At 41.8% G+C, this 21,556-nt stretch overlaps 2 protein-coding genes across 2 annotated transcripts in view; both read left to right on the forward strand.

Annotated features, from left to right (window-relative positions):
• Positions 1 to 21,556, forward strand: part of LOC115789953 (RILP-like protein 1) — a 110,023-nt gene that overhangs the window by 32,066 nt on the left and 56,401 nt on the right. The gene's annotated exons all lie outside the window — the stretch shown is intronic.
• Positions 13,401 to 15,521, forward strand: LOC115789947 (zinc finger BED domain-containing protein 4-like). Its single transcript, XM_030743547.1, has 2 exons — positions 13,401 to 14,795; positions 14,931 to 15,521. Exons 1-2 carry the CDS (start codon positions 13,414 to 13,416, stop codon positions 15,460 to 15,462), a joined length of 1,914 nt encoding a protein of 637 aa, XP_030599407.1. The 5' UTR covers positions 13,401 to 13,413; the 3' UTR covers positions 15,463 to 15,521.

A 21,556-nucleotide genomic window follows, 5' to 3' on the forward strand; every position in this document is an offset into this window, starting at 1 on the left:
CTTCTAAACCTTCCCTTTCACTTTTGATGCTATCCTTCTGTCACAAACCATCCCTGACATTTGTCTCCACTTACTATACCCTGTCTGGAAGCTCTTCTTCACTACTACTTCACTATCTCTACTCCTTACAGCTTCACTTACACCTGTCTCCCTCTCATTCACACACATATTCTATCTTGCTTCTGATGACTTTCATTCCTCCTCTCTTTTCCACCTGTTCCCTACTCTCACTACACATCACAATGTCATCTGCGAAGATCATAGTCCACGGGGACTCCTGCCTGATCTCATCTATCAGCCTGTCCATCACCACTGCAAACAAGAGTCTCAGACGTGATGTAATCCCACCCCTGCCTCAAATTCATCTGTCACTGCTAACATACACCTCACCACTGTCTCGCTGTCCTCATACATGTTCTGCACGACCCTCACATACTTCTCTGCCACTCCTGACTTCCTCATGCAGTACCACAATTCCTCTCTTGGCACCCTATTTCTCTAGATCCACAAAGCTTCAGTGAAGCTCCTTCTGACCTTCTCTATACTTCTCCCAAACACTCTCAAAGCAAACATTGCATCTGTAGTGCTCTTTCTCTGTATGAAGTCATACTGCCGCTCATTGATCATCACCAGTATTCTTAAAGGTAGTTACTGCTTTGAGTAACAGATAGATCTCTTGTTTAAACCTGCATTGTAGCTGCTGAAAGACAGGTTAAGTAGCTAGCTGTTTGGTTTCTCTGGTAAATAGGTAACATTTTGGTTCAGTCCTGTTTAATTTGTCCTATTTAATATCAGAGAAAATTGCATATCGATCCCACTAAGGAAGCTACTCTATGTAACCAGCATTAGCTGATAATCGCCCACCTTTGGGCCATCTAGTTCAGATATGGTCATGCCCATCTTCAAACAAACAAATAACAAATCAAAATGCTGAACTCAGAGATTCAGAAGAGTCCACAAGCCAGTGGGTGACTGCATCCATCTTTTATATACAGTCTAAGCTATTTACAAGGGGCCACATGAGAAACCGGGACTGTTGTGGAGGGCCACACCAATAAGCTAAACTCGGTTCTGCTCAGTAATAATTTTATCTCTTTTATTGTCTCATTGGCACAGGCCTCCACAACAGTCCCAGTTTTTCATGTGGGAAAATTGCCCAGCCCTGGTCTATAAACACGTGTGGACACAAAGACTGTGTATTGAAACACTCTTCTTAAAATGTACATTTTACCAAAATGACGTGTGTTTTAAATGTGTTTTAAATAGGAAAGGTCTGTGTAACATATGAAAATTTAGCCTGTTGAAATGTTAACTGAAAACTCCCAAAGCAGCTTTCTTTTCTCTCGCTGATTGCATTTATATAATAACCACTATCAAGAGTTGAATGAGTAAGAAAAATACTACATTTTATTGCAAAAAGTTACAGATTTATCCTATCAATTGCTAAAGATTGTAGTTAATGAGAAAATACACAGAGCAGCTATGATAAATTTTTGCTTAACTGTGTGGAGGTTTCATCGCAGCTTCTTTTTATTTCTATAGTTACAGAAATAAACGCTAGAATTCACTTGAATCTCCCACAAATAAGACTGTAAATGACAAACAACACGTGAACCCACCTCATTGGCTCAGAAACCATCGCGGGTTCATGGGAGTAGTAGTATTTCCACACGAAACTACAGATCACATAAGTAAGCATGGCGCTTTAATTCTGACACAATATTTATGATATATGAGTGCATAATAAATAGCGTTATGATCCACTCTGTTCTGAATGCCAAATCAATGTTTTACTTTCCACTCGTGTTTCTCTGTGTGAGAGATCAAGTCAGCGCTGCTTTTCTACGAGCCGGACTGAACATGGACATGAATGACTGCTATGGTATTTAATGACACAGCGACACCATGTGGTTAAGCAATGACACTGTTCACTAAAACCTTTTCTTCATTATACACAGCATTCGTGTTGCAGGCAGTTATAGCCTAAGTCACAACGACTTGTTTTCTTGTGCTGGAAGGAAAAGTTTTGACAAATTTGTACTCTGCAACCATGAAAGCTACTCACCTACAATAAAGAGGAAATTAAATTGTATGATGACTTTTTGTTTCAGTAGAATATTCAAAGTGGAGAATAACGCAAAATTTTTGAAATACAAAAAAAAAAAAAAAAAAAAAAAGATCAGATGTAGTTTTATGGAGTCAACATAAGATTTCACAAGCTTCTCAGCAGTATAATAGTTCAATGAGCTTTACCAGCAGCTCTGATTGGTGGAGCGGGTGGTCCATCAACCACAGTGGATCTATCCCTGAATCATCCAGTCCACATGCCGAAGTAGCCTTGGGCAAGATACTGATACATCCATCGAAGTGTATTTGTGAATGCTAGAAAGCACTTAGGCATAGGTAAATGTGCTATATGAATGCGTGAATGACTTAATAAATGAGACTTGCAGTAGAAAGCAAGGTATAATACCAGTCAATTTACCATACAATGCTATGAAAAGGTATTTGCCCCTTCCAGATTTCTTGATTTTCTGCATATTTGTCACACATGTTTCAGATTATCAATGATGACTTTATTTATTAAAGGAAAAAATATATCCAAACCTACCATGAAAAAGTAATTCACTTGTTAAATCATTAATTAACTGTGATGAACCAGATTTTCTGGAAAGCTGAGTTCAGTTTCACCAGCTAAACCCAGGCCTGTTTACTGCCAGACATGCTGAATCAAGAAATCACTTAAATAGAACCTGTCTGAAGTAGGCTAAAAGGCTTTGGGACTCCAGCAAACCACAGTGAGAGCCATAATCCACAAATGGAGAAAACCTTCCCAGGAGTGGCTGACCTACCAAAATTACTACAAGAGTGCACCAGTGGTGGTAGTGTGATGGTCCGGGGCTGCTTTGCTCCTTCAGGACCTGGACTACTTCCCTTAATTGATGGAACCTTGAATTCTGCTCTCTACCAGAAAATCCTGAAGGAGAATATCCAGCTATCAGTTTGTGCCCTGAAGCTCAAACAAGCTGGGCTATGCAGCAGGACAATGATCCGAAAACACACCAGGAAATCCACCTCTGAATGATTTAAAATAAATAAACAAAATGAAGGTTTTGGAGTTGCCTCGTCAAAGTCCAGACTTAAATCCGACTGAGATCTTTGGCATGACCTTAAACAGGCCATTCATGCTGGAAAACCCTCCAGTGCGGCTGAATTAAAACAATTCTGCAGAGAAGAGTGGGCCAAAATTCTTCCACAGCAATGTGAAAGACTCATTGCCAGGTATCACAAACACTTGACTAGTTATTAGGCTTAGGGGGCAATTACTTTTTCATACAAGGCCAGCTGGGTTTGGATAACCTTTTTCCTTAATAAATTAAATGATAATTTAAAAACTGTGTTTTGATATGAAAATTTGTTTGATTATAAGAAACAGGTAAGCAAACAGCACTAAATTTTGCTCCAGTGATAGTTTGCATATTCCAATATTCTGACATGAGTCACTGTGTAATACATTTGATACTGAATGACCACAATTATGCAAGTTTTATACTTTTTATTTACTTTAGGGTAACAATTTCTACTTTGCTACAAGTTCTTCTTTTTACCACGTAACAAAAATACACTCAAAATCATTTTAGTCTCTGTATTTTATTGCTTTTTTTTTTTTTTTATTATTCAGATTATAACAAATTACCAGCAGTATGGTGATTAAAACCCACTTGTTAAACTGGTTTGATTTATGTTTGGTCACACACATTAGAAGAGAGATTGACTGACAATACTTCACTTTTAAGTTAATGGAAATACATGTTTAGCAGGACTGTGTAAGTACTCCGGTGTCTCACTTAACAACGTCCTCCTTACTGGCCCTGATCTAAATAACACACTCCTTGGAGTTCTTCTCCGCTTCCGGACAGAAAGTGTTGCGATCATGGCAGATATAAAGCAAATGTTTCACTGCTTCATGGTGCGTGAGGACCATCGTAACTTCCTCCGTTTTCTCTGGCACAGGGACAATGATATAAATAAGGAAGTTATCGACTATCGCATGAAAGTCCATGTATTTGGCAACTCACCGTCTCCTGCTGTTGCTGTTTACGGACTACGCAGGGCCATCAGAGCAGGTGAAAAGGACTATGGAGCAGATACTGTCAAGTTTGTGGAGAGGCACTTTTATGTTGACGATGGCTTGATCTCCGTTCCCTCTCCCGCCGAGGCTATAGACTTGCTTCAGAGAACACAAGCCTCACTCGCTGAATCCAACCTGCGCCTGCATAAGTTTGTTTCTAACTCGCAGGCAGTCATGCAGGCCTTCTGCCCTGAAGATTGTGCACCAGTCATTAAAGACCTGGATTTAAGTGGTGAAGAAACACAATCCCAGCGAAGCCTTGGGCTCATTTGGGAAATAACAACAGACACATTCACTTACTCAGTAGCCGACACAGACAAACCATTTACTCGGCGTGGCATACTGTCAGCCGTCAATAGTGTCTTTTTTTTTTTTGCCTGTCATGTCTGGCAGATCTTGCAAACAGAACTGTGATCTGAATGCATTGTTGTGCCAAACATATTTGCTATTTCAAGATGAGCTCTATAGGTTCTCTATAGGCTCCTCTTGTTACTGTGTAATCCTTTATTTTATTTGAATTATTTTTAACATGCTATTTATCAAATTGTGCCAGAAATGACAGGCTTAAGAAATAGAAAAGAGAAAAGAAAGAAAAGAGAAAGGGAAAGAGGAAGAAGAAGAAAGCAACCAGCAAGGAGCGGTCAGGAGGCAAGCCACCGGCCCAGACCCAGGTCCAGCCAAACATACAACCACACGCACACCGGCAAGCACACCCATGTACACATTTATACACAAACACACTCTCCCACACACATATAAACATAGATACACCATATTCACTCGCCCACCCATACTCACGAAGACTGTGACAAATACAAAGACACACATTCATCCATAGCTACCCACTCTCTGAAGATGGGAGCGGAAACCACCCCAGGGCCAACAGTGACCCCAAGATGCCGCCAGCCCGGTCCCCAAGGAACCACCCGACCCCGACCCCGGGCGAGGCATAAGAAATCGGGGTGTGAGATGGCCCACCCCCCCCTCCCCCCGCCCAACTTATAAGTGTATGTGTTTATGTTGTAAATGAATGAGTTGTATAGGGTGCAGTTAAAATTGAGGGGGCAGTTGTGCCACAAGCACCAACTGCTGGACGTCAGTGCTCGCCCACACTGCCCCCCCGAAAACCCTCCATGTCTAAAATGCAAATAAAATTTGGGGACAGACAGAAATGAGGATCTGAATGGGGCCACCTCAGCGGCCGCCCCTCATCAACCTCTGTGTAACATGCCTGCCCCAAAGGTCCTATATGTATCGTGTAGTATGTGTGCATGTGTTGTGAATTATAATGTCTATAGTGCAATTAAAAAGGAGATGCAAGTGGCCGCGTGACTCTGCACGCAGCCTCTCAACCCTACACCCTACGTGTGTGTGTGTGTGTGTGTGTGGGGGGGGGGGGGTAAGACCAGGAAGGTGGAAGAAAAAAAAAAAAAAAAAACCCCACCCAACCTGGAAGAAGAGAGCCAGCAGTCCACTGGCTCAGTAGGCACCCCGACCTCCCACACCCCAGCACAGGGCAGGGAGGGGTGAGCCCGGGGCCATGGTGACAGCATCCCAGAGCACTGCAGCACCTGAGACTGGTGCCACTGCCCCCATCATAGAGGGTAGCCCACTCTCACTAGACGCCCATTCACTCAACAATAGACACAAACAAGCGACAGGACATGCTGGCCTGAGTTGGAAATACGGTGCCCCGTCCCCACCAACCACCCCACCGCCGTCCCCACCCCCCACCCCACCCCCCGGCAGCGCAGGCACCCCAGGGCCCCAAAAGCGCAGACCGGACGTCCCAACGCAGGTTAGGTCAACCCACCCCACCCGGTGGCGCGCCCGGGACAGCAGAGACCCCCCAGCGCCAGGGGGGACCCACCGGGAGCCGGCACGGCCCCAGGCCCGGGGCCCCAGGGCCCAGCCCCCAAGCCACCCAGGGAAGACCAGCCAACCGACCGGGGGCCGGCACCCATCACCCCAAACACCCCGGACCACACCCCAGGACCGCAAGGCAGCACCATCCAAGCCCCCACCACCATCAACTAGAACAGGCACACAGACATCACCAGAAGGTCGCCCCAGGACTCCAGTCTCAAGAGGCTACCAGCTACACAGGCCCCCAGAGCTCCCACCCGACCGCCTACAAAGCACCTCAGGGGCAGAACCAACAGCCAACCACCCCCACTAAGTAATGGAGCTGATCAGTGGGAACCAAAGAGAGTCAAATTCCTCCAATTGATCTTTAGATGAAGCAGACATTCTCTCTAAACTAACATAATCTATTAATAAATTTCTGTACTGAGTAATACATAGTTTATTTTTTGACTTCCAATTCATAAGGATAGTTTTCTTAGCGATGCACAAGGCGGTGAGAACTATGTGTGACATATTTGACTCCATCACTAATTCACTGATGTCACCTAAGATGCATAGTCTGGGGGAAGTTGGGACGCGACAGCTAAACCATGTGGATAGGTCTTTACATATCCTTTGCCAAAATCTCTGAACAGGTACACAAGACCACAGAGCATGTAGATAATTCTCCTCTGAATTGCTTGTACAGTGGGTGCATATGTTTGAATGTGTAAGGCCCATTTGGAACATCCTTTGTCCAGTATAGTGTGTTCTATGGAGAATTTTATATTGTAAAAGTTGTACTTGGGGTCTTTTAGTCATTTTGAAGATATTTAAACATATTTCTGTCCATAAATTTTGATCTAGGTTAACAGAAAGATCACGCTCCCATTTTGCAATTGGGAGGGAAACTGAATCATCAGTTTTCAGTAATAATTTATACAATTTTGACAACAATTTTGGGGTATAGAGGTTAAGAAATTCTGTTACCCATGTAGGTATTTCTAGATTCAACCGATTAAGGTTAAATCTTCCCTGTAAAATGGACTTAAGTTGTTGATATTCCAGAAATCTACCGTTGCCAATTCTATATTTTGACATAAGTTCTTGGAATGTAATAAGGTTTCCATCTTGGATAATATGTTCTAAAGTATTTACACTCTTATCACGCCATAACGGAAAATTCAGCATTTTCTTTTTCTGACAAATATCTGGATTGTTCCAAATCGGTGTTAGCTTACAGGGGATAAGTGAAGATTTAGTTATTTTCAAAAATTCCCACCAAGCTGTCAGAGAAGTATTTATACTAAGGCTTTTATAGCAGTTATGATGTTTAATACTAGGGCTAATGAAAGGTAGATTCGAGATTTTTATTTTTCCACAAAACTCCTGTTCTAGATCCAGCCATGGGTTGTCTAATGAATTGGATTTGATCCACTTTGAAATATACTGCAACCTATTGCTTAAGAAATAGTAATAAAAGTTTGGTAATTCCAGACCTCCACTTTGTTTTGGCTTTTGTAAAGTTTTTAAGCTTATTCTTGATGGTTTGTTTTTCCATAAAAATTTTGAGATGTTTGAATCTAGTGACTTGAACCAAGGAATAGAAGGTTTATTAGGGATCAGTGAAAATAGATAATTAATTTTTGGTAAGACCATCATTTTAATGGCAGCAACTCTCCCCATGAGTGATATAGGTAAACTATTCCAACGTGTGAGATCATCCTCTATTGTTTTTAATAAGGGGATATGATTTAATCTTACCAAGTCTGAGAGCCTGGCGGAAAAATTTATGCCTAAATATCTAATATTTCCTGACTTTAGTGGGGCCCTAGGGGTTCTATGGAAATTACAATTCAGAGGCAAAACTGTTGATTTACTCCAATTGATAGAGTAATCGGATATAGATGAGAACTTATCTATCAGTGTGATAGTCTTCAAGAGAGAAGCTTGTGAATTCCCAAGGAAAAGTAATACATCATCAGCATAAAGGCTAATTTTATGGTTCATATTTTCAGTTTGAATTCCTTTAATATTTGCATTTTGACGGATTGCTGCCGCTAGTGGCTCAATGAAAATTACAAAAAGAGAGGGAGAGAGTGGGCAGCCCTGCCTGGTGCCCCTCTGCAGACTGAAGCTTTGGGAAATGAGATCATTTGTCCTAACACGTGCATTTGGGGAGCTGTGTAGTGTTCTGATCCAGTTTATAAAGGATGAACCGAATCCAAATTTTTGTAGAACTGCTAGTAAGAATTTCCAATTTAACCGATCAAATGCCTTTTCTGCATCTAAAGGCACGACTGTCGTCTCTAATTTGTTAATAGAACAATAGTCTATTATATTTATCAGTTGACGTGTATTATTGGCTGAGTGCCGACCCTTGATAAAACCTGTTTGATCTGGATGTACAATAAATGGAGTAATACTTTCTAATCTTTTGGCAAGGGCTTTGCAAATTATTTCAAGATCTACATTAATGAGAGAGATTGGCCTGTAGCTGGATGGGAGTGTGGGGTCTTTGCCTGGTTTAAGAAGCAGGCTAATGTTAGCAGAGTTTAGGGTTGGAGATAAGATGTGATCACACTGAATCTGAGTTACCATTCTGAAAAAAATGGGAGCTAGCTCTGACCAAAATTCTTTATAAAACTCGGCTGGAAAACCGTCTGGACCTGGGGCTTTATTATTTGGGAGGTGCTGTACTGCTTCACTAAGTTCAGATAATGAAAGAGGTAAATCCAGAGCTGCAGCTTGATCGTCATCTAGTTTTGGTAGAATTATATTGTTAAGAAATTCTTCCATTTCAGTATCAGATGGGTTAATCTGTGGTGAGTATAAAGCTTCATAAAAGTCTTTAAAAGAGTTATTTACTTGTTGTGGGTCATGAGTAATGTTACCAGTTGAATCTTTAATAGAATAAATAGCTGTTTTTTCTTTATTTAGTTTTAATTGGTTGGCCAGGAATTTTCCAGATTTGTTTCCATGCTCGAAGTTTTCCAAACGCAGCCTCTGCAACATAAATTGTGTCCTTTTATCAGTTATTTCATTTAACTCCAGTTTCAGTTTCCTCAGGTTGTTAATTATATGTTCTTGTGGTGAAGCAGCATAGGCAGTTTCTAAAGATTTAATTTTCTGTTCTAATTCTAACACAAGTGTTTTTTCTTTATTTTTCATATGCAAGCAGTAAGATATTATTTTGCCCCGCATTACTGCCTTTCCTGCTTCCCAAAGAACATGTAACGTCTGGGTTGTGTTCGGTGGTGAAGAGGAGGCAGCGGGCAGCCAAAAAAAATGCACAAGCACACTGGCACTGAGAATTTCAGTATTGCCCTTTTAATAAATGTAATCTTCACAACCTTATGAAGCCCGGTTGAACGGCTGCTACATAAACACACATGAAAACGAGCAGTGTTCATACAACCTATGACGGTACAAAAAAATAAGGAAAAGGAAAAGGTCCGCCTCAATCCAAAATGTCCGTCTGCAAAACACATCTCCCGCGCTCTCTACTGAGGAGCGGTGGGCGCACACTGGTGACATCATCTACACAAAAAGACCAGACTGTCGTAAAGAGACATCACAATTACGACTGTTACAAACACATTGTGATATTTCCGGAAGATCGTTATTTTCTAAATATGCTGACCACTCCTTTTTGAAATAATTAATAAAATCTTGTTCTTTAAGTAATGATGTATTAAATCTCCAGTTCCTGGTTGGTGGTGTAACTTTTTTCTGTGTCAGAGAGAGAGACACCGGTGCATGATCACTGATCGTGATAGGATGAACCTGTGTGTCAATAGTGTCTTTGATCCCCTGGGCCTATTGGCACCTGTCACAATCCAAGGAAGAGCTCTGCTCAGAGAGCTCCGTTCAGAATGTTCAGATTGGGACACACCCCTTCCTGAGGACAAGCAAAGCAAGTGGGAAATGTGGAGAAATTCCCTTCAGGACCTAAAAAAACTACACGTCCCTAGAACCTACACATCTACCTCACTCAGTCAAGCACCGCACAAAGAACTGTGTTTATTCTCAGACGCGTCAACTATGGCCATAGGAGCCGTAGCCTATTTAAAGGCAGTCCAAAGAGATGGCGAAGTTGAGGTCGGATTCATAATGCGCAAGGCAAAGCTTGCTCCATTGTCAAAACTGACTATACCAAGACTTGAACTGTGTGCAGCTGTCTTGGCGGTAGAAATGGCTGATCTCATTCAGGATGAGTTGGACTTACACTTTCACGCAGTACACTTTTATACGGACAGTAAGGTTGTACTGGGCTACATCTGTAATGAGTCTAAGAGATTCTACCAGTATGTCCACAACAGGGCACAGCGCTTTCGCCAGTCTTCAAAGCCAGAACAATGGCACTACGTGCGCACAGAGGAAAACCCAGCAGACCAAGCATCGAGGTCGTTGTCAGCAGCTCAGCTAAAAAAGTCCACCTGGTTTACCGGACCATCCTTCATCCACCATTCTCCTGCAGAGAAAACTCAAATGAGTGGAATGTTTGAGTTAATTGAACCTGAAAAGGACTCAGAAATTAGGCCACAAATCAGAACACATGCCACTCACCTCCAAGTACCCAGCAGTAAGCGTTTTGAGCGCTTTTCCACGTTTAAGTCCTTAGTCAGAGCAATAGAAAATCTTATCCACATCGCAAAATCTTTCAATAGGACCAATCCGAACAGCAAATGCAAAGGCTGGCACAAATGTCACCTGCCTCTTACTCCAGAGGAGCTATCTCAAGCAAAAACCATCATCCTCAAAGAGGCACAAAAGGCCCACTTTGGAAAAGAACTTTCTGCCCTTAATGCTTGCAAGCCGATCTCAAAGCAGAGCCCTCTACAAAAGCTCAGCCCAATCCTACAGGATGGTCTCATTTCTGTTGGAGGCCGACTTAAACACTCAGAGATTGAGAACTTCGAAAAGAGCCCTGTAATTCTCCCCAAAGACAGTCACATTTCCCTTCTGCTCACTCATCATCACCACGAGCAAACAGAGCATCAAGGCCGTCATCTGACGGAAGGAGCAATCAGGGCTGCTGGACTGTGGCTTTTAGGTGGCAAAAGACTGATCAACTCATTAATCCACAAATGTTTAACCTGCCGCAAACTGCGTGGAAAACAAGAACAGCAACTTATGGTGGCCCTGCCACCTGAACACCTAAAAACCTGTCCTCCTTTCACCTATGTTGGCCTTGACGTCTTCGGGCCCTGGAATATAACAACCAGGCGTACCAGAGGTGGAGTAGCTGAAAGTAAGCGGTGGGCCATTTTGTTTACTTGCATGAGTTCAAGAGCCGTCCATATTGAGGTAATCGAATCTCTAGATACGTCCAGCTGCATAAACGCCCTCCGCCGCTTCTTTGCTCTAAGAGGACCCGCCAAACAGTTGTTATCTGATCGTGGCACCAATTTTGTTGGAGCTTCAAAGGAACTAGGAATGGACAAATCAATGCAGAAGTACCTAACAGAGCAAGGTTGCAGCTGGGAGTTCAATCCGCCACATGCTTCCCACATGGGAGGCTCTTGGGAGCGCATGATCGGAGTCGCCCGCAGAATCCTGGATTCCATGCTATTGCAAAACAAGGCTCATGAAGTGCTTTGCACTCTCATGGCCGAAATTACAGCCATCATAAATGCAAGGCCGCTTGTTCCTGTGTCCTCCGATCCAGAGAACCCCTTTATTCTATCCCCCTCAATGCTCCTTACACAAAGGTCTTGCCTTCTCCCCCCATCTGGAGAGTTCTTCAATAAAGACCTTTACACCAAACAATGGAGACAAGTCCAAGCTCTCTCCAACCAGTTCTGGATGCGCTGGAGGCGAGAGTATTTGCCCACATTACAACAAAGGCAGAAATGGACTGTATCATGCAGAAATCTCCAAGCTGGTGACCTAGTTCTGCTCAAGGACAAGCAGGTCGGACGTAACAGCTGGCCCATGGCAAGGATCACTGCCACATTCCCAAGCAAGGACAATCGAGTCAGAAAGATTGAGGTAAAGGCATGTGATCAAGGCTCTGTAAAGACATTTATGCGACCAGTTACTGAAGTTATTCTGCTTATGCCAAAGGACTGAATGTTTATTGTATTGTTTAGTATAGTGGCCTCACGAGGCCAGGCGGGGAGTGTGTTGCCCTTAAGGCATTTCTTTGAATAAATAAGTTCATATGTTAAATAAATAATTCTAAAAATATTTCTATTTTATTAAGAATGATTACGAGGTGTTTAGATTAACAGTTCATGCTTTATGTAAGTTTTTGTTAGGAAATGTTGTCGGTAAATTCTTCTTCCGGTTCCGGCCGTGCACTTCCGGTCTGGCAGCGGACTAACGGTTTTACGTTTTTTATTGCCGTTAAACAAGAGGTCAACATACCTGAAGTAATCTGATCGGATGCTTACCACACTGAATTATCAGGCAGGAACGCCGTAAGTTGCAATTATTTGACAGCTTATACTGATGACTTTGAATATTACTGCTTATTTTGCCGAAATGTTAATTTAGTGAGTTGATGTACTTTATTTGTGTAATCCTGTTGAGTCCAAGGTTATTTTCTGTCATTTCAGTTTTCACCAGAGGTGGGAAGTAACGAAGTACAAATACTTCGTTACTGTACTTAAGTAGATTTTTCAGGTATCTGTACTTTACTTAAGTATTTATTTTTCTGAGTACTTTTTACTTTTACTCCCTACATTTTTACACAAGTATCTGTACTTTCTACTTCTTACATTTTCAAACAGACTCGTTACTTTTTAACACGTCAGAGAGAAGTTTGCATTTCCGGTCAGTGCGCCGTCAAACATCAAACGATCTGAGCCTAAACGGAGGAATAATAACAATCGTACTGGAGACAATCGTACTGGAGACAATCGTACTGGCGTATCCTCCATCATCGGGGCTTATCTCGTACAAAGGGATTAAATACATGTAACAGAGTTAAAATAACCTATATTATGAATTTCTTCAAAATTGATGTACTTATTGCATGTGAATAGTTGGAGCCACCTGGTGGATAAATAATGCAACTGCAAGGTTCCTCATTGCTGCAGTGTACGTGCCTCAGCAAAGGAAAACAATCCCAAGCTGGAGGTGGGTGCGTGTGAGCAATGCTATAGTTATTTTTGTTTGTTTAATAGTGAAAACATTCTCTCAGCAGTAAATGTTAATATGTATTTCTATCGTAAGCACTGCTGACATGTAACCTGGAAGGTACAGGTGTTTTGGTTAACAAATAGTAACTTTATTCACGATCTGTATTTTTGTTAGCATGCTAAGCTAATACCAGTTAGCCAGTCAGCAGTAGGGTTTAAGCCCGGGATCCGGGATTCCCGGGAAATGCGATCAGAACCATTTCCCGTTTCCCGGGAAACGTAAGACGGGAAACCGGGAAAAAAGTTGCACACATCGATTTGTTGTCATACGGTAACATTGATGGGGTGATGAGTCAACAGTACTTACGGTATTGCGGTAACTCAGCAGAAGCGAGGCGCATACAGGCAATGATGTCTACGAACAGTTTTGTGTGGGGGCATTTTACAAAAATAGATAATGACAGCGCCAAATGTATGTTGTGTGACCGAGTCGTCAAATGTTCTGGTGGATCAACAAGCGGACTACGCAGACATTTAGAGTCCAAACATGACAAACACGAAGAAAGGCCATCATGTTCAAAACGTGCTAAAATGCTGGATGGCTACTTTAGCCGAGTTAGCAGCAAGTCTCTTGAAGAAATACTAGCGGAGATGGCAGCTTTTGATGGATTCTCCTTTAATAGTATGGCGAAATGTGAGTATCTGAGATCAGCACTCAAGAGGGATGGCTACACTCTCCCAAAGAATCCCACAGAAATCTCCAAGCAGGTTAGAGTGTTTGCGAACGAGGAGAAAATTAAACTGGCCGAAATGTTCCAAGACATGGTGAAGAAAGGGTTGCGTTTTTCGTTGACCATTGACGAATACACTTCTTCCCAACATAAGCGGTACATGAGCATAAATGTGCACGGTGCGCAAACTTACTGGAATTTAGGTGTCATACATGTCCGTGGAACAATGCCAGCAGAAAAAGTGAAAGCATTGGTTGACGATCAGCTTCAATGTTTCAAGCTTGACATGAACCAACACATTGTGTGCTGCACTACGGATGGAGCATCAGTGATGGTGAAGTTTGGGAGACTGGTGCTGCCGGAATTACAGCTGTGCTATGCCCACGCAGTTCACCTGGCTGTCACAGATGTGCTCTACCACCGTGCCACCTCTGATGGAGAGAGCAAAGCAAGTGAAGAAGAGGAGGAGAGCAGTGAAGACTCTGATGACGAGTTAGCTGTGTGCGAGGATGGGTATCGGTCAGTGAGAGAGGACATGTACAGGAGCGTGGAGCGAGTGCGTAAAATTGCGAGGCACTTCCACAAATCCCCAGTCAGCAACGACAAGCTGAGGGAATGTGTCAAACAAGACCAGGGGAAAGAGTTGGCACTCATCTTGGATTGTCGCACCAGATGGAACAGTTTGGCTGACATGCTGGACCGCTACATTGCACTACACAGACCAGTGACGAAGACCCTCGTTGATATCAACAATGCACTAATCATCACCAACGAAGAGCTTGCACTCATTCAGCAACTCAGCTCCTGCTTAAAGCCGGTGAAGATGGGAGTCGAATCGCTTTGTAACCGTGACACCACCCTCGTTAAAGCTGATGGGATTTTCATCTTCATGATTGACCAGTTGACAAAGCAGGACACCCCCCTGAGCCTTGAAATGAGGGATGCGATTGAGAGGAGATTCATGGAACGGAGACAGAAGAACTTGGTATCTTTGTATAGGTGAGCATTATTATTATTATTATTATTATAGTAGTAGTAGTAGTAGTAGTAGTAGTAACGTAGCCTATTAATTTTGTGATCGGAGAATGAGGCCTTGGTCAATCCGCTCATTTTCATTACTATATTTTTTGGCAGGTACCTTCTGGATCCCGGTGTTCTAGTCGCACCAGCACCAAGGCCCACTGAGATTTTCACCATGCCATCAAGACAGATGCTGATACGGACGGCTAAGGGACTTGTGGAGCGTCTTTTCCTCGGCCGTTTCTCCGAAGAGAGCGCGAGCGAGGGTGATGCAGATGCCAGACCTACATCACCGACTGAAGACGTCTCAACTGAAGGGAACCTCAACCTAGCATTGGATCTACAGCAGGCCATTTCAATGACCACTACGCCGGCGTCAGATGAAATCAAAGAGGGTGACCTCATGAAAGTTCTGACCAAAGAGTTTTCTCTGTTCGAAGCTACAAACAGGAGACCGCCCCACCTGCAGCAGTTGTTTGATGCCCTGCATTCTGTTCAGGCTACATCCGTGGAGGCGGAGAGAGCATTTTCTATCTGCGGCCAATTTGTCACTAAACTCCGAAATCGCTTAAGCGCAGAATCTCTCGATGCTCTCTGCTTCTTAAAAGCACACTTTCAGAAAAAAAAGAAAGCTTCCGAATGTTAAAGTTAAGGAAATATTGACAGAAGGGTTCGTTTAATGCGAAAGCATTACTTTTCATTTCAGGCACGTTCAGCCTCCGTTTCAAGCGTTTTAATACACAGTTGTACTTTTTTCCTCTTTAATTTGTTGTTAATTTTATATTATTATATATTGTTATCTTGCATTATATAGCCTATAATATATGCCTGAACAATAAAGAAATATCTGTTTAACTTCGAGTGTTTCTTTTCCTCGTTTGCAGCCACTTACTAACAATCATGAATTAGAATACGGGCCTAATGTGTGAAGAAGGTCTCATGAAATAGATTACTTAAACATATTTCGCTTTTAAAATGGAGTTGAGTAAAATATCTACAATATCAAAATAGGTTAAGCCAGACACAGGCTACAGAAGGCCTAATTAAAATAAAAATAAATAAAACCCACTTTTTCCCGGGATTCCCGGGAAATTGCTCGTCTTTTCCCGGGATTTGATTCATGCCATTTTCGGGAAAAATATTAAACCCTAGTCAGCAGCTTTCAGGCTGCCCCTGGCTCTAAAGCTGTATAGCAGTACAAGACTGTGATTGTTCTGATTTCTGTTAACAGAGCTGAATGTTGCGGTTGCATGACCACACTGATGTCTGTGACTGTGTGCTGTGATTTTTGTACCAGGTAGGCTTTGTTTGTTTTATATGAGCAAAATTGTAAGATGTTGATTTGTTATTGTTAGCCTAAAGAAGTGAAAATAATGGCTCTTACTCTCAAGTACTGTATGAAAAATGAATGCCACTATACGATTACACGTTTGTTGTAATGTCTTTTGTTGAAAGCAAAAGCAAAAGGAAAACGATCCCAAGCTGGAGAGCTGAATGTTGCGGTTGCATGACCACACTGATGTCTGTGACTGTGTGCTGTGATTTTTGTACCAGATTAAAGAGGGAGTGCTGAGTAAGAGCAAGTCCGGTATTGCTGTGCCATCCTTCTGCACCATAGACACCAGGAGAAATCTCCACCATAGAATCTCAGAAGCATTCACAACAGTTACATACGCAAACCCATATAATTAATGTATCATTTATAGCGCTATAATCAGGGGTTACAGCGGGCCGGACCGAGTCCGTAAGTTGCGCTGCGGCACATAAACAGCTTAGCTAGCGCTACTGAAGAGGAGCGAGCATGAAGGGAGTAACGTGTGGCAGGTAAATGCAGCGTTTCTAAATGCTCAACAAATATCAGCAAACACACAAAGTGTGTGCAGTTTGTTACACAGCTAGCTAAAAGAAGAGCTGCTGTATTTCAGGGAGAGCAAAGAGAGAGAAGTTCACTCAGAGATGGAGAAAGAGGACAGGAGAGGAAGAAGAGAGGTTAGAATTAAAGGTAAGGACTGGAAAATAAACTGAAGTATGCTGACTTTGTGTAATTCAAAGATTCTATGAAAATACTGCAGTTTAGGTTAGCTTGTTGTACTGTATTTACAGTAAAGCTCTGTGTTGGACTGGAGCACAGTGTTTGTGTTCATGGTCAGAGTTACAGGTTACATCAGTGCAGCAGAGATGAGTTTGAATCAAAGGTGCTGATGCTGAGATTCATTCACTGAATCCAACATTTCTACAGCCTGTATGCTGTCAGTGTAGGGGATGGAGATCAGCTCAGATAGCTGTGAAATACTGGGTTACATCTTTGTAACCCACACAGAGCAGTAAACCTCAGAGCAGCAGCAGCAGGTCAGCTGATCACAGCCTGCACACCAACATCATTTACTGGAGCTCACAATAGAAAGTTGTGATTCTTCTCCCCATGCAGAGCCACTACAGCTGATCTTAGGGTTCCTCCACCTTCTGAATCCCACTGTAACCCCTGAGTATCCTCATGTTGGTGTTTAGGTGGAGGCACAGTCACCCTCTACTATGGAGGACACAGAGAACAGAGCTGTGTTTAAATTCCCTTTCACAGTTTGTGTCCTACATAACAGTTTCAAGCTGAGTGCATTCATTAGGATTAAAATTTAGATTGGAATAACGTTTGTATTCTCATGTAATATTATTTTATATTATTACAATAATATATAATGAGGTTTGGTTAGTTTTACACAAAAATAGCAGGTAGAAACATCCTCCAAAGAACTACTTTTACTTTCTTACTTTGAGTACATTTCAGAGCCTGTACTTTTTTACTTTTACTTAAGTAGAGAAGTTGAACCAGTACTTCGACTTTTACTAAAGTATTTTTTAACATAAGTACTTGTACTTCTACTTAAGTACAGAATGTCAGTACTTTTGCCACCTCTGGTTTTCACCACACATGTTATGAAGACAATTAAACAAGCTGCAACTAATCTCCAGGGTCTTCATTTCGCGGTTTAATTCGGTGTCACCAACACCCTTGTTGAAAACACTAGAGTTATAGTTACTGGGATCATAGCTGTGTGTGTTTCTTTTCCCACACAGGAGTGGACCTCTTTGTTTAAAATGCAAACATATAGGCCACGCCTTTAACGTTAAACCAAAAATCTTTCTTAAAACATTTCTGTGCTATGATACTTTCTACCTATCCTGCGCTGTATTCTGGATCCAAATATTGGACCATGCACTCCATGTCATTCATGTAAGAGGTTTATTTGCTTATTATTTTGCAGACTTTAATCTACTAAAATATTTTCCTTTTTTATTCAAGCTTCCCAGCAGGTTAAAAGTAATTAAAATCATCTCTGGTGCAGGAGCATTAATATATGTTTTGTTAGAGTGATACACATCAGTGAATTAATAATTATGATCCAATATTATACTGGCCCTGCAACAGGCTGGCGACCTGTTCAGGGTGTACCCTGCCTCTCGCCCTATCACAGCTGGGATAGGCTCCAGCCCCCCCGCGACCCTTAACAGGATGTGCGGAAGCGAATGGATGGATGGATATTATACTGTTCTGGGATATTGATCTGGTCAGTTAAGTAGCAGAGGGGGTTGTTAATCAGTTACAGCTGCTTTGGTGTTAATGAAATTAACAATAGGTACACTAGAGGGGCAACAATGAGACAACCCCCAAAACAGGAATGGTTTTAAAGGTAGAGGCCACTGGCATTTTTTTTCCTCCTCATCTCTTCTGACTGTTTTTTTACTAGTTTTACATTTGGCTAGGGTCAGTGTTACTATGAGGCGATACCTGGACCCTATAGAGGTTACACAGGTAGTCCACCTCCTCCAGGGTGGCACATCAATACGTTTGCTGTGTCTCTCAGCACAGTCTCAAGAGCATGGAAGAGATTCCAGGAGACATGCACTTACTCTATTAGAACTGGACAGGGCCGTAGGAGGTCCATAACCTGTCAGGTGGACCGGCATCTGCTCCTTTGTGCAAGGAGTGAAAGATTGAGCACTGCCAGAGCACTCCAAAATGACCTCCAGCAGGCCACTGGTGTGAATGTCTCTGCCCAAACACTCAGAAACAGACCAAGGGCCAGATGTGTTCTAGTATGTCACTGATGTCACTGCCCGGCACCATGGAACCTTATTGGCAGTTGCCATAGAATGCCAGAATTAACAGGTCCTCCCCCTGGTGCACTGCGTGTTTCACAGATGAGGGCAGGTTCACCCTGAGCACATGAGACAGATGCGAAAGGGTCTGGAGAAGCCTTGGAGAACATTATGGTTCCTGTAACATCATTCAGCATTAGTGGAGGGTCAGTGATGGTTTGGGAAGGCATAGCCATGGAGGGAGACACAGATGTCTGCAGGCTAGGCAACAGCATCCTGACGGCCTTTAGGGATCATGATTTCATGTAGGATGAAATCCTTGGACCCATTGTCAGATTCTACGCTAGTTCAGTGGGTCCTGTTTCCTCCTTGTGCACAAAAATGTCCAGCCTCATGTGGCAAGAGAGTATGCAGACAGTTCTGGAGGATGAAGGAATAGAGACTGTTGACAGGTCACCATGTTCGCCTGACCAAAATCAAACAGAATCCCTATGGGACATTATGTTTTGGTCCGTCTGATGCTGCCATGTTGCTCTTCAGACTGTCCAGGAGCTCAGTGATGCCCTGGTCCAGATCTAGGAGCTGATCCTCCAGGACACCATCTGGCATCTCATTAGGAGCAGCCAAGCACATGGGGGCCATACAAACAACACAGCACCATTTTTTAGTTGCTGCAATGAAATTTTGGCAAAATGGACTAGCCTTCCACATCATTTTGTCATCATTTTTAGGGTACCTTTGAATTCAGCTCTTTGTAGGTTGATAATTTTCAGTTCCATGAAATAATGTGGCATCCTTTCATTCCTAACACATTACCTAGTCCATATCAGTACAGCTATCCACCATATATATATATATATATATATATATATATATATATATATATATATATATATATATATATATATATATATATATATATATATATATATATATATATATATATATATTAGTAATTATTCGATTAATTTTTTTAATCGAGTCCCACCCCTAAAATATATATATATATTAGGGGTGGGACTCGATTAAAAAAATTAATCGAATTAATTACAAGCTTTGTAATTAATTAATCGAAATTAATCGCATTTTAATCGCATTTCAATATTTGACATGAGAAATATTAATTTAAGTTTAGTTGATGAATGAATCAATATACATAAGCTTAAACTTCAAAATTTTGTTTATTTTCCCACCAGTCTACTACACAGACCAATGAAGGGTGGAAGTGCTCCTGTGATAAGCAAACTCCTGAAACTAAAGTTAAGCATCATAACTGGATGGTTTTATTCAACATTAATGTCTCACTTGTTATAGTTGGAAATTAATCATTCTCTCAGCTGTATTCCTTGATGTTGAAATGTGTTATGCTTGTTTTAACAGATTATTTTGAATTAAAGACTTAAAATGAAACCACAAAAAGGAGAAAAAGTTGGTTCTCCGTTTAACAGCTGCTTTTACACAGCTGTGCTTCGCACTCACGGTTGCTAGGCGACATGAGCTACGCAGAGGTGACGGCAGCTGATATGAAGGCTAGCTGCTCACTTCCGGCCTGTGATAGAGAGTTATTAAGTAGTAAAATCCAATAAACCTAATTCTAAAGGTTAGCATGATGCTTTTTGCGTTTTTTTTTTATTGTGTATGTTTATGCATTTCACAATTAAGTTCCAGAGAGAGATGAGGGTGATATAGATTCAGAGTCAGACTCTGGGGAGGTTTAAATAAACCATTTTAATTTGAGATCTGTGTGAGAAAATATTTGTTTCCTTTCGTTCATCATTTGTATATGGACCCCTCTGATAAAGTCTTGCTCACCCTTTGGCCACCCCTTGAAAAAAAGTCTAGCTCTGCCACTGATACGAACTGATGGAACAATGACGGTAATAAGTTTCTGGGAACGTAGATTGTGACTACTTTGTTTACATAGCATGTAGCATGTGGATCTGAATTTCTTAGCTCCTGTTAGGTGCCTATAGCTATAATAATGCAGCATATATTCATAGTTTTGCATTTTTAAATTGATGCAATCTTAAATATTAGATTAAAGATTATTTTTGTCTATAAATGGTTAAATCAGCAGATAATAGGTGATATTATTGATCCACCGCTGGTAACAAACACTCACAGCCTGCAGGTGAAACTCCTCCTCCCCACTGCTCACCTGTCGGTCTAAAATCAACAATTTGAAGCAGATGTGTTTACCTCTCTGTTAACCCTCGCTGAGTTCCTGCACGTTGACTCGATGCTATGGTAACGCGGAAGTGAAAACTGGCGCAGCACGTAAACTGTCTGGATTGTTACGTCACACCAGGTGAGTTATACCGTGTAAATGTTTTGAGGGAAAATGTTTTTAATTTAGTTTTTGCGAAAGCAAACTCCATAGACCAAAATCCACCGCGACAAGGTCCTAGCCAATAGGAGAGGCGGCCAACGGCTCGGCCAATCAGAGAGCGGCGGGAGTTTTCAAACTTTTTATTTTTTTTTTATTCAATTTATTTCGAACAATCAAAATAAAATAAAAAGAAAACAACAACGAAAATAAATAAACGTGTAGGAAAATAAAACATACATATATCCATATATGCATATATACATATATTCACCTATATAACAAATGCAAATCAAACATCAATAAATAAATAAATAAA

This window comes from Archocentrus centrarchus, chromosome 13 (genome assembly GCF_007364275.1).
Source record: "Archocentrus centrarchus isolate MPI-CPG fArcCen1 chromosome 13, fArcCen1, whole genome shotgun sequence".
In the NCBI taxonomy this organism is placed as follows: Eukaryota; Metazoa; Chordata; class Actinopteri; order Cichliformes; family Cichlidae; genus Archocentrus; species Archocentrus centrarchus.

Bases quoted from the DNA above. Each gene is read 5' to 3' on its own strand.
- LOC115789947 (XM_030743547.1), top strand. From the start codon at position 13,414: ATGAGTCAACAGTACTTACGGTATTGCGGTAACTCAGCAGAAGCGAGG. The intron at 14,796-14,930 runs GTGAGCATTATT...ATTTTTTGGCAG, and splicing joins AACTTGGTATCTTTGTATAG to GTACCTTCTGGATCCCGGTG.